The sequence below is a fragment of the Hemiscyllium ocellatum genome, chromosome 15, assembly GCF_020745735.1.
Source record: "Hemiscyllium ocellatum isolate sHemOce1 chromosome 15, sHemOce1.pat.X.cur, whole genome shotgun sequence".
In the NCBI taxonomy this organism is placed as follows: Eukaryota; Metazoa; Chordata; class Chondrichthyes; order Orectolobiformes; family Hemiscylliidae; genus Hemiscyllium; species Hemiscyllium ocellatum.
Genome location: NC_083415.1, coordinates 59,646,285 through 59,658,474, shown reverse-complemented (window position 1 = coordinate 59,658,474; position 12,190 = coordinate 59,646,285). Strand labels below are relative to the sequence as shown.

The 12,190-nt window shown below is 40.6% G+C and overlaps 1 protein-coding gene across 1 annotated transcript in view; it reads right to left on the bottom strand.

Moving 5' to 3' along the window:
• Window positions 1-12,190, bottom strand: part of c15h20orf96 (chromosome 15 C20orf96 homolog) — a 46,056-nt gene that overhangs the window by 9,943 nt on the left and 23,923 nt on the right. Inside the window, exons 9-10 of the mRNA XM_060836164.1 lie at window positions 6,918-7,004; window positions 5,533-5,651 (exon numbers count right to left, since the gene is read on the bottom strand). Of these exons, the coding sequence (XP_060692147.1) occupies window positions 5,533-5,651; window positions 6,918-7,004 (206 nt within the window). The remainder of the gene's footprint in view (window positions 1-5,532; window positions 5,652-6,917; window positions 7,005-12,190) is intronic.

Genomic DNA, 12,190 nt, shown 5'->3' with positions numbered 1-12,190 from the left:
CAGCACCACTAATCCAGCAATTAGTTCGAACAGATACTATAATCAGCAAGAAATAATGCACCAAGTAATTAATCATGTTCAAAAATGTGGAGAAACAAAAGGAAATAACTGGAAGAATGATGATTATTGGTTAAATTTTACAGAAACCAATATCATACACATCAGCATAATCTCACTAAAACAACAATAATGCAGTATTTTAAACTTCAAAAGGAAGAAAGGACAGGTGGACAGTTGACTTGTCTGTTCTGATCTGGACCATCTTTATCAAAACTTTATTGCAGTAAAAATCTTAAGGAACGTCTGAGCGCATTATCAAACAAAATTTGACACTGAGCCACATTAGACCAGGATTGGAGGAGCACAAATATCCCAGAAGGTTACTGGGCCAGAATATAATGGCAGGGGTTACGAAAGTTCAGGTACAAGAACAAGGGTGGGAATTTTCATAAATGTCACCCTGCAGAGTGTTTCAGATTTGTTGAAATTGAGATCCATCCATGAACAGCACTCCAGTCCTACAACAAATAGGGTATATAGGTAAAGAGCTGAAAATGTGTTGCTGGTTAAAACGCAGCAGGTCAGGCAGCATCCAAGGAACAGGAAATTCGACATTTCAGGCAAAAGCCCTTCATCAGGAATGAGGAAAATGTGTCCAGCAAAGGACAGGAGCAACAGCCTGGATCCTGACAAAAAGCCTACCTACCCCTCCACACCCCTCCTCCCAGCCCCACTTCCTCGAGACACTAATCTCATTGCTTACCTGGAAATTAATAGGCAACTAGAGGGTGTTTTACCTCCCAGCAGCCTCTGTGCATGTGCTACAAGGTGAGCTGAGTAGGAGGGGATTGGCAGCACTGAACAAGATCTAGTCTTACCAAACCTTTTACTACTGTGCCCCCCCAAGATGCAGGCTTAAATTGTTACAACCACTCTGAAAATTTCGAGAACAAGTTAGAGAGTCCTGTGAAAGCGGCAACCTGTTGTAATGGAGGCTATCCCGGTCTCAGAGCTCAGGATTTGAAAATTCAGCTCATTTGGGATCCCTTTGGGAAGGCTTTTCTTAACTGTTAGAATTGCAGCAAACTTTATCGCCATCTGCTGGGTGAGGAAAATGACTAGCTAAAGCTGCATTACTAAGCTGCTCGGAAGGGGTTCAGTTGATTGCTAGATGATATCTAGCTTGATTTTAAAACTTTATAGGCTACAGGAACATCAATTTGAGGGAATATTCAAAGCAGGGTCACCACAAAGATGGAGCAGCAGAGTAACGAAAACAGAACAATGATTTCAGAGTGTGGCAGTTTCTCTCCATAATTTATTATGAGGTAGCAGTGGCTACATGGCAAAGTGACCTTTAATAAAACAGTCTTTGGCACAAGTCTTACGAAAGGATACAGAGTAGCTTCAGCAGGATGTTTACCAGCTGGGAATGAGGGGTTTCCCTTATATACTGAAAGGTTGGAGTAGTTGGATTGTCCTCAGAACAGAGGTGATTCATAGTTAACACAAGATGCTTCCAAGATGAGGTCATTTGAGATAGCAGCTAATGTAAAACTTGGGCGAAGATTAACAAGGGTTGAAAGATTTTAAATAATTGATAACAAATCCAAAGAGTGCACGTAGACATTTTTCCCGACTTGTCTCAATCTAGAACACTTTGTCTAAAAGAGTGATGGAAGTTGACTCCATAAATAATTTTCCAGAGAGAACGAAGAGTGTCCAGGATTACAGTAAAAAAGAAAAGGAGAGTCTAAACCGAGCCGAATTTTGACTGTCAGCTCACGCATGATGGGCCAAATAACCTTCACTTGGGCTGCTATGAATCTTTGTTATCGAAGGATTTGTTTTGGATTTTCATTCTGGACTGTGTCAATACAATGATCCTGTAATTAATCTGCATTATTAAGAAAGCCAATACTGTAAAAAAAAACAAATCCCGGACACATTTCACTAGTCTAGTCACTAGTAGCGGAATGAACTAGTAAGCTACACAGGGCAAACTCTTTTTAAAAACGTTGTGTAACTTTTTACTTTCAGTGTGTGTTGCAATGTCAGACATGTATAACAACTTGAGCTGAAAGTGTGTTGCTGGTTAAAGCACAGCAGGTTAGGCAGCATCCAAGGAACAGGAAATTCGACGTTTCGGGCCAGAGCCCTTCATCAGGAATGAGCCTTCATTCCTGATGAAGGGCTCTGGCCCGAAACGTCGAATTTCCTGTTCCTTGGATGCTGCCTAACCTGCTGTGCTTTAACCAGCAACACACTTTCAGCTCTGATCTCCAGCATCTGCAGACCTCATTTTTTACATGTATAACAACTTGTCAATGCTTCATGAATTCAGCATAAACAACTAATGCCACTGGTCTAACAAACATGTCCATCAGCAGCAAACAAGTTGCAGCTGAGCACTGGTGCATGCCCATCAAGGCATATAGGCAATTGATACTGTACTTGGAAAAAGAAATCAATGCTAACAAATGGGAGCTGTACACGAAGTGGATTCGGTACAGCCAGGTGATCTCTGTTTGCGGAATATGGACAAAGACAACATGCCTGAAAATGCAAATAGGGCTCCCATATGCAAATTAACTTCTTTTAAGATTCATTCATGTGAAATGGACATCAGCTGGGCCAGAATTTATTGCCCTAGAGAAGGTGGTGGTGAGCTGCCTTCTTGAGCTACCTTCATTAACTATAGGTAGAATCACAATGCTGTTAGGGAGGAAATACCAGGAGAGGAACACTAGAGGAACAGTGATATATTTCTAAGTTAGAATGGTGATTGGTTTGCAAGGAATTTGCAAGTAGTGCCATGTATCAACTGCTCTTGTAATTCTGTATGGTAATGGTTGTAGGTTTGGAAGCTGCTGTCAAAGGAGCCTTGGTGAATTCCTGCACCTCACAATTTCAATGGACGAGATTTAAAAGACAGACAGGACTGGATAACTCAGTAGATAATAAGGCTCTTATTCCACCCCAGGGTCATGGATTCAAGTCCATTTTTAGAAAGTAGTTTTAGTAAAAAAGGACTGTGTATGGTGGCAGTCAGTGGTGATCCTCTAACCCTCTCCGCAGAAGTCAAAACCAAGGGACCTGTGGTGCAGTGGCAACATCCCTAGCCCTAGGCTAGAAGTTCTGGGTTCAAGTCCCACCTCAGGATATGACGACCATGGGTGTGTCAGATACATCCAAATAGGTTGATTAAAAATAATTTTAAAAGACAATGGCTATTATAGTTGGTTCTTTGAAAATGGAACATGAAGTAAAGCCAGTGAAGTTGATTCATATGGAAAAGTTGATGGGATAGTGATCATACCTCCAGCAACTACCCCTCCTCATACATAATATTACAACCATATTAACTCCAATCAATCGTGCAGACACTACTTCTTCAAATACTGCCAATATATAAATAAAAACTAGCTGGAGAGGGGATCATCACAAGTATTCTGTGTCGAACACCTCAGAGGGAGAGATCACACCCAACCAAAGGACAGAATCTTATTTCTAAAGACTGTCATCTCAGGCTGTGAACTAGTGCCCATTCATTTTATCAGCAAGTTACACTTCTTCTCTACAAGACCCTGGCCTCAGTTCCACCTGAGAAAGCCAGAAACCTTAAAAAACAACATACAGTTCTGTAATGATTTTCTATCTCCATCTTAGAAATTGATAAAAAATAAATGACTTGTCTCTTGTCACACTGCTAATAATCTAAATGCATGTTACATCGCTAGAAATAATTTGTGTACTTGCATTTCCACATTTGTGGAATGGGTATTGGTTGCATTTATGATTTGGGCATTATGAAAATAAACATTTATTTTTTGTATTGATTTACAACTTAGAAGAAACCGGTTTGATTCTACTCTGTGAATCATAGCATTCAAAACAATTAAAACATTTCTCAGAACACATCTTTTTGCAGTCAATGAAGAGGTAACATTAAAAAAGTTACTTTGACCCTCTCCTGTTCACGACAGCTAAATGCAATACATACATAAGGCTTTTACACTTGTTCAGAAAGAAGTGTTTTCTTACTGCCTTTTTCAGGTTTCAAAGTTAAGACATTCGTTATGAATAAAATGGAGAAATGAGTGCGATGCAATGTTTTACTCGAAGAGTTTGTGATGAGTGGCACTGACACAAGTCTTGAGACTTTCAAGATTTCACATTATGTGTTTTTTCTATTATTGACAATTAATGTTCAGGGGAAATTTTCAAGAGAATCATCAGATCTGGAATGTTTGAAAAAAGAACAGCCAGAGAAACAGTATGCCTTTATTATTTTTGCATAAAGGAAAGTTTAAGGCAATATCTGCTAGGATGAGGGAATGTTATACTTTCTTTCAGAGAGCCAGCAGAGAAGTAACGGATAGTCTCCACCTTTTCTGTAAAATTTGGCTGCTGCATATCTCCATGGCAGGTGATTTGTTCTTGATCACTTATTTGACAGATATTCTGAAGAAGTGGTTATTAATTTGATCTTCTGGTTTTGTAAATTACCTTCAGTTCAGTCTTTTCAGATTTATTTCTTATCCATTCAGCTTTCTCACCTGTAACTCCTCCTGAAGGTGCTCAGTCACATTGGAGTGCCAATTTTAAAAGAACTGGGCAAATCCAGAGTAGTTGCTTTGTAGTTTCTTTTAAAATTTTGGTCCCAGGATGGTTGGATCTGGCAAGATTCCATTCATTATTCAGTTCTTAATATGCTGTTCAGGCTGGGATGTCCAGACGGAATTAAAAAGTCACAATCAAAAGCAGGAAGTGTACTGAGCAGAAGAGCTCAATGGTCAAAGTCTGCTTTGCTGAACACCTCCATTCAGTCCACAAGTTTGACCCTGAGCTTCCAGTTACTCGACAGTTTAATTCACTGCCTTATTACCATTCTGAATGCTGTCCTTGGCCTTCCACACTGTCCAAATGAATGTTTTACTACTTTAAAGGCACCATACCAATACAGGTTGTGGTTACAGAGTTAGAGATTATAAACTAATCCTCCAGTCTGCAAGACTTGAAGATGTACTGCAGATGGCCCTCTTAAGCCAGGTAACCACAATGAACCTTATCCAATCAGAAGCTTTTCTTACATTCACTGAATGATGGCACCATATCTGCACATGTGCCTCACTTTGGTGGCTCTGATGATGCCAAAACTTCTATCTTGTAAGAAATTGAGTTGGAAATCTCACACTCAATGTTCACCTGAAACGGTGAAAATCTCAGCCATGCCGCTCACTTGATAGGCACAGAAATCGTGGGTGGTAGTTCCCTCCCTGTCTAATTCAAAGACCGAGGCCAGTTTGAACAATCCTACTCTCACCCTGCTGACCTCGACGTACCCGGCAGAGAACAGGGATCCTCTGCTCCATGCAAGCGAGTACCTTCCCGAAGCATCAGAAAACCTCTTCCTTACCCTACAATTGCATTGTACACACCTCACTATTTTATATGCCAATGGGGAACATCCAATTTACTTATACTTTGATAAAACCCTCGCAATAGTTTCAGGCCAAGGAAGATACATACTTTGACTGCTTTTTAAAAATATCTCCGAAGATCTCCTCTCTGCTGTCTCGCTTTGCTTTTAGTAGCTGTAACAGTTTCTGCTGCAATGCCAAGTTATTCCTTTCCATTTTTCTGTTCAGCTGCACATTTGGGGGAAAAAAAAGGTCAGTAAGATGAGAGAAGCTTATTTTCTACTTGGCACCAATTGAGTTATCTGAAAACATACAACTGCATCTGACAGCTTCTTAAATTATCCGGTCTTTTTCCCAGTCTGGTCTAGTCTACATGCTTAGACAAACTCATTCAATGTGAGTAATTTCCTGATAAATATAACTTTTACCCATTCTCTTGGTTCTGTTCCCACAGTTTATTTTATAGTAACTGCTGTATAAAGACCATGACGAGTTAGGGATTGTAAGTGGGTCATTTTGACTTGATTTGCAGGTTTGGGTAACCCACAGAATCCAGTGGAATGTTAGTTTCAAATACCAGGAGAAAGTGAAGACTGCAGATGCTGGAGATCAGAGTCAAGAATCTGGTGCTGGAAAAGCACAGGTCAGACAGCATCCAAGGATCAAGAGAATCGATTCTCCTGAATTAGAATTGGAATTACAGTGTGGAAACAGGCCATTTGGCCCAACGATTCCACACTGACCCTCCGAAGAGTATCCCACCCAGACCCATTCCCCTACACCTACTACTCTACATTACCCCTACCTATACATCCCTGAACATTATGGGCAATTTAGCATGGCCAATTCACCTAACCTGCACATCTATGGATCTGGGAGGAAACCCATGCAGACACGGGGGGAATGTGCAAACTCCACAGAGTTGCCAGAGGCTGGAATCGAGCTAGAGTCTCTGGTGCTATGAAGGAGCAGCACTAACCACTGAGCCACCGTGCCGCCCTGCTCCTCGGATGCTGCCTGATCTGCTGTGCTTTTCCAGCACTCCACTCTTGACTCTAGTTTTAATACTGCCTAATATTACTGTCTATTGACTTTAATGAGCTGGAAAACAGGATTGGATGTAAAACCACATGTTGCCCTATCACATTAGTTTCAGGGCAGGCAGGGTCAAGTGAAAATTGACTCCCTAGTCTCTGCAACACGTGTGGTTAAACTGACAAATTTCCTTTTTGGAATCTGAATTATGTGCCACTGTTAGCAGTTCCTTCTAACCACATCATTTGCTACAGAACATGGTGAAAAGGTGGTTCTCAGGGCACCTGCAATGTCAGAGGCACTGAAATCTGAGCACAGTACAGTTTGAACTGAACAAAGTCTATTCAAGCCAACATTCGAGGATACGTCTGTACAATGTTTAGAAACTGGAATCAATATTATATAACCATTTGGAGAGATCAAAGATCAATTCAAGTTATCGTGATCCGCAGAACTAACCTCTCTGTGAACTTCTATTTCCTTCTTCATCACCGTATTGTGAAACATTAGCTCTTGTAATCCTGGAGGAATGAAACGGAATTGTTCCTGCCAGTACAAAATAATAACTGTTAAATGAAAAACAAGCACAGCCAAAAAAAAAGTCGTTAAATCTCATTATAGCTGAAGTTGTAAGGATATGTTACTGTTATGGTTATGTTATATTGCAGCTGTTTGAGAATTTGAATCCAAATGTAACAAAGAAAATGAAAAGCTAGTAGCAGTGAACATGACAGTGAAACAGTGAGATTGTCGCAAAAAGCCAACTGTCTCACTAACATCTGTCAGGGAAGAAAGCCTTGCTGTCTTCACCAAGTCTACAAAATTGTAACTCCAGTTCTGCACCAACATGATTAACTCTTTACAGCCTCCCCAGTGGCCCAGTTAACCAAACAGTTTCATATGGTTTGATGTCAATATTTTGTTTGATACTGCTACTATGAAGAACCTGGGATACTTTTATTGTTAAAACTGTTATACAAGCGCAGGTTATCAAAACTATATAACCTTCTCAAGTCATCCCAGGATGGGAATAATTGCTAGCCTTAGTAATAATAGCTTCATTCAACGGTTGGATAATAAGACATTTGCAGTGAGGTGTTAAACCATTGTTCTGCTTCAGAGTGCTAAGCTCTGGTTTTGTTCATGCGACCGCAGTTGACAAGGTCTTGCTGTATACTTCCAACAGCTGTGCAATCATTCACTCTTGTTTTCTATTTTTTTACCAACTGTTGAATGTTCTGCAAGTCCCAGTGGGAAAGTTTGAGAGGCAACAGTTGATACACAGTGACCTTGCTAAAGATGGTTCTTAAATTTGGCATCATTGTTACATCAAGATTTTGAAACAATTAATCCTTTAACATTTAGGTTTCAAAGAGCCATCAGATAACATGCTGAGATATGCCCATGTGTAATTTCCAGCGTTTCACGTGACAAGTTTTGTACGATTGGAAAGAACAAGTAGCCTTGAATTGTAAAGACTGCATCTTTTTACTTTTTTGTATTTTTGATTGTGAACTGAAATAGGAAAAAAAGTTGCATTTTTAAAACCAAGTATTGTGGAAAAGGTTTTTGTACTTTTTAAAAGCCAGTTACTTGACATCATTGTAATAGCTGTTTACACTGCTGTTTCTTCAAGCAATGGGAAAGATTACTATAGATGAGCTGGAACCACTGAGTTTGCATAAAGGGTGATTTAGCCAGCAATAAGTAGCTGATTGTCATTGACATCTGGTCACCACTCCACTGACCAAAGGCCTTCTGCCTCCTAACAACTATATGATTGGCTCCCAGATAGGTGTGGACGTGAACATTTGGTCAGAAGCCAACAGGTCTCTGAAAAGGAAGGAGTTGTCAGAGTCTCACAGCACAAAACAGACCCTTTGGTCTAACCGGTCCATGCTGAGCTTAATTCCAAACTAAACTTCTCCCACCTGCCTGCTCCTGGCCCATATCTTGTACTTATTCAAATGTTGTTTAAACATTGTAATTGTGCCCACAACCACCCCTGCAGGAAGGTCATTTCCACACGCAAACCGCCTTATCCCTCTTCCTTTTCTTAAATCTCTCACTTCTCACCTTAAAATGTGACCACTCTTTTTGAAATCCTCAACCTTAGGGAAAGGAGAACTACCATTAACCCTATATGTACTCCTCATGATTTTATAAATTTCGTACCTCATACACTCCAGGGAAAAGAGTCCTAGTCTACCCAGCCTTTCTTTATAACTCAAACCTTCCATACCCTGCAACATCCTGGAACATCTCTTCTAAACCCTCTCATGCTTACTGGGCCATCAGATCTAGACAATATTCCAGACAGAGAAAAGAAACATCAAGCCTTAGGAAAGCCAGTATATTTTCTATAAAACAGAGCTGCAGCTCTTACCCAATAAGTCAAGCGAGTTTATAACTATGTATGAGTCATCCTGTGCCTCCTATAAGCAAGTGAAAGTACTGAAGAAGCAAGGTCAAGGAGCAGCAAAGCACTGAGAGCCAGAAGACCATCACAGTAAATTTGTGGACAACAGGGTAGTCAGCACGTTTTCTGTGAGGAGATCTTGTCTCACAAATTTGATTAAGTTTTTTTTTGAGGAATGACAAGATGATTAAATGAGGGTAGGGCGGCAGATGTTTTAGTAATCTAAAAAAACATGATTAAATGAGGGAAGGGCGGCAGACGTTTTTACACAGACTTTAGCAAGGCCTTTGACAAGGTCCCTCATGGCAAGTTGGTCCAGAAGATTAAGCCGCTTGGAATGCATGGTGAGTTGGCAAATTGGATACAAAATTGGCCGGGTCACAAAAGACAAAGGTAGGTTTAGAGGTGTGCTTTTCTGACATCAAGTCTGTGACTAGTGGTGTTCTGCAAGGTTCAGTGCTGGGACCTCTGTTGTTTGCAATATACGTAAAATGATTTGGATGATTAGTAAGTTTGACTCTGATTAGTAATTTTGCAAATGACATGAGAATTTATGGAATTGTGGTAGTGAGGAAGTTGTCAAAGAATACAGCAAGTTATAAATTATAGAATAATAGAATCGCTACAATTTGAAAGCAGGCCATTCAGCCCATCAGGTCAACACCAACCCTTCGAAGAGCATCCTACCCAGACCTAGACCCACTCCCCTACCCTATCCCTGTAACCCTACATTTACTGCAGCAAATCCACCGAGCCTACAATCCTTAATCACTATGGGAAATTTAGCACAGCCAAACCACCTATCTGCACATCTTTGGACTGTGAGGAAACTGGAGCACCTGGAGAGGTTGGATAACCTTAGGATTGTTTTCATTGGTGTGTTAGAGACTGAGCAGTGACCTGAAAGAAGTACTAAAATTATGAGAGGCATGAATAGGGTGAACACTTGGAGTTTTTATCCCAGTGTGGATATGTCAAATACTAGAGGGCATAAGTTTAAGGTGAGAAGGAGAAAGCTTAAAGACGATGCACAAGGTTGTTTTGTTACGCAGAGGGTGGTAGGTGTCTGAAATGTGCTGTCAGAAAAAGTGGAAGCAGATACATTAGCAAAGTTTAAGAGTTAAGAGACAATCACAGAGAATAGAGAGATATGGACCATGTGCAGTCAGGTGAGATTAGTTTAGAATGCCATCATGGTCAGTGCAGACATGGTGGTCTGAAGGGCCTACTCCTATACTGTACTGTTCTCACTTATTTAATGTGTTTGCTAAACTCATCTCTTCAACAGTCACTGTTTTTCTCTTAAGCTTTTAAGCAATTTAGGACTTGATTTCTGGAGTTCTCAGGCCAGACTGTTTTGGAGATTACAAAACTAACAACACTTGTGCTGTTAGTCCTTTTCTCTCTAACCCCCAGCATCTGTGACAGGAGCAAGAGCAGGCTGCTCGAAGTCTCCCGGAGACCAGGCCAAAGCAGGGGAGATGGAGCCTTCATAGGGAATGCGAGCTCAGCATGGCTAAGCACTTCAGAAAGACTGTGGAACTTTTAACTTTTTAAAAATTTTTCTACATTATACCTAAGATAGTACCAGGAATGTTGACATTGTACACTTTTCACTGTACTCACACATAGTACATGTGACAACCAAATCTAATTCTAATTCTACTTGAAAACCTGCACACTGCCTCTTCTTCTGGAACATTCTGTCCTTCTGAGAGATGGAATTCTATCACTAGGCAATAACAATTTCTTTTTTCTCCTACTTTAGGGAAACAGAAATATAAACAGAACAAAACAGAAATATAAATCAAACTTAAAGCCATACATTCCTCTTCCACTTCAGAACCCAAGTTTCCAAATAATGATGAGTTTTCATGACAAATGGAAAACTAGTCTCATGGCCCCATTGTTTCCTTAAGCCCTGTTTCTTCCTCTACTTTCAAATATTATCCAGATATTGGGATTCTCAGTGAAAATTAAAAATGAAGTAAATGTTGGCTTTTAGCCTCCTTGGCAAACATGGCAATACAGTATTTATGAAACGTAAGTGACATCTGGTCAGAGATGATCAATAAAACAGCTTTTAAAAAAATAAACCTGCCAACAAAATGTTTCCTAATTACTACACCATTCTTTTCTATGACTCTGCTACCAATTTAACAATTAACTTACATCTACACAGTGTATTTAATCGAGGCAGTTGGTCAGTAGACAATTTCAAAACTGAGATGGATGGAAGACAGGGTTATAAAGTTACAAAATTAAGACAGGTAGATGGGGAACGGATCATTGACTGGTCTATATCTTACTGAGTGGTATACAAGGCTCGAGTGGTGGAATGACTTGCTCCTGTAACTGTTTTCCCCCCCCACCCAAGTTGGCTTGTGCCAAGTGCCCTCCTGACGCCTTCCCCTTATAGTGTATTCTCATGTTAATTTGGAGATGGCAGCAGATGAACTGAGGCAGTGACAAAATTTGGAAATGTTAGGTGGGTGGAAATACGTGATCTCAATGATAGCTGCAACTGGAAAGAGCTGAATGGAATGAGAGTTACTGCGATCCCAGCAAGAACAATAGTTGAAAGGATTGAAAGGATGAAGAGTGCAGAATGCACACTGGCTAAGCAAGATGAAAAGCATTACAGAGCACAGTAATAATTTAGAAACTAGAGAAATAACCATCATGCTCATACAGGATGCCATCTGGGCCAGAGCCATTTTTGTGCTACAGATGGGGTGGGGTTCCAACAAAATGGGCATGGATTTAAGTGGCCAGGAGATCTGATCAAGTTGCAAGGATGACGGTGCCCCTGCCAGGCAATGGCTATTTCGAACAAGAGAACCTAACTGTGCTCCCTAACATTCAATGATGTTGCCACCACAGAATTCCTAATGATCAACACACTGAGAAAGATAATTGCTCAGAAACTAAACTGGACCAGCCATATAAATACAAATGTCTGTAACAGAAGGTCAGAGGCTGGGAATGCTGCAGCATACAGCCCACTTCCCATCTTCCAAAGCCTGTCCACCATCCACAAAGCACAAGTCAGGAGTGTGATGGAATACTCCCTACTTGATTGGATAGAAACACTCAAGAAGCTTGACAATATCCAGGACAAAGTAGCCTGCTTACTTGGCAAAAAGTCAAACCTTCAACATTCACAGTAGCTGTACAAGATGCAGTACAGTGACTTGTGGGTTTATTTGTCTTCTTTTCCTTCTTCCTGAGAAGATGTCCTGAATTCCAGCCTCAGTGTAGACTCGGTGAGATATCCTCCCAGCCTGGTGTCTTTTGGCCCAGCCTGGATGTC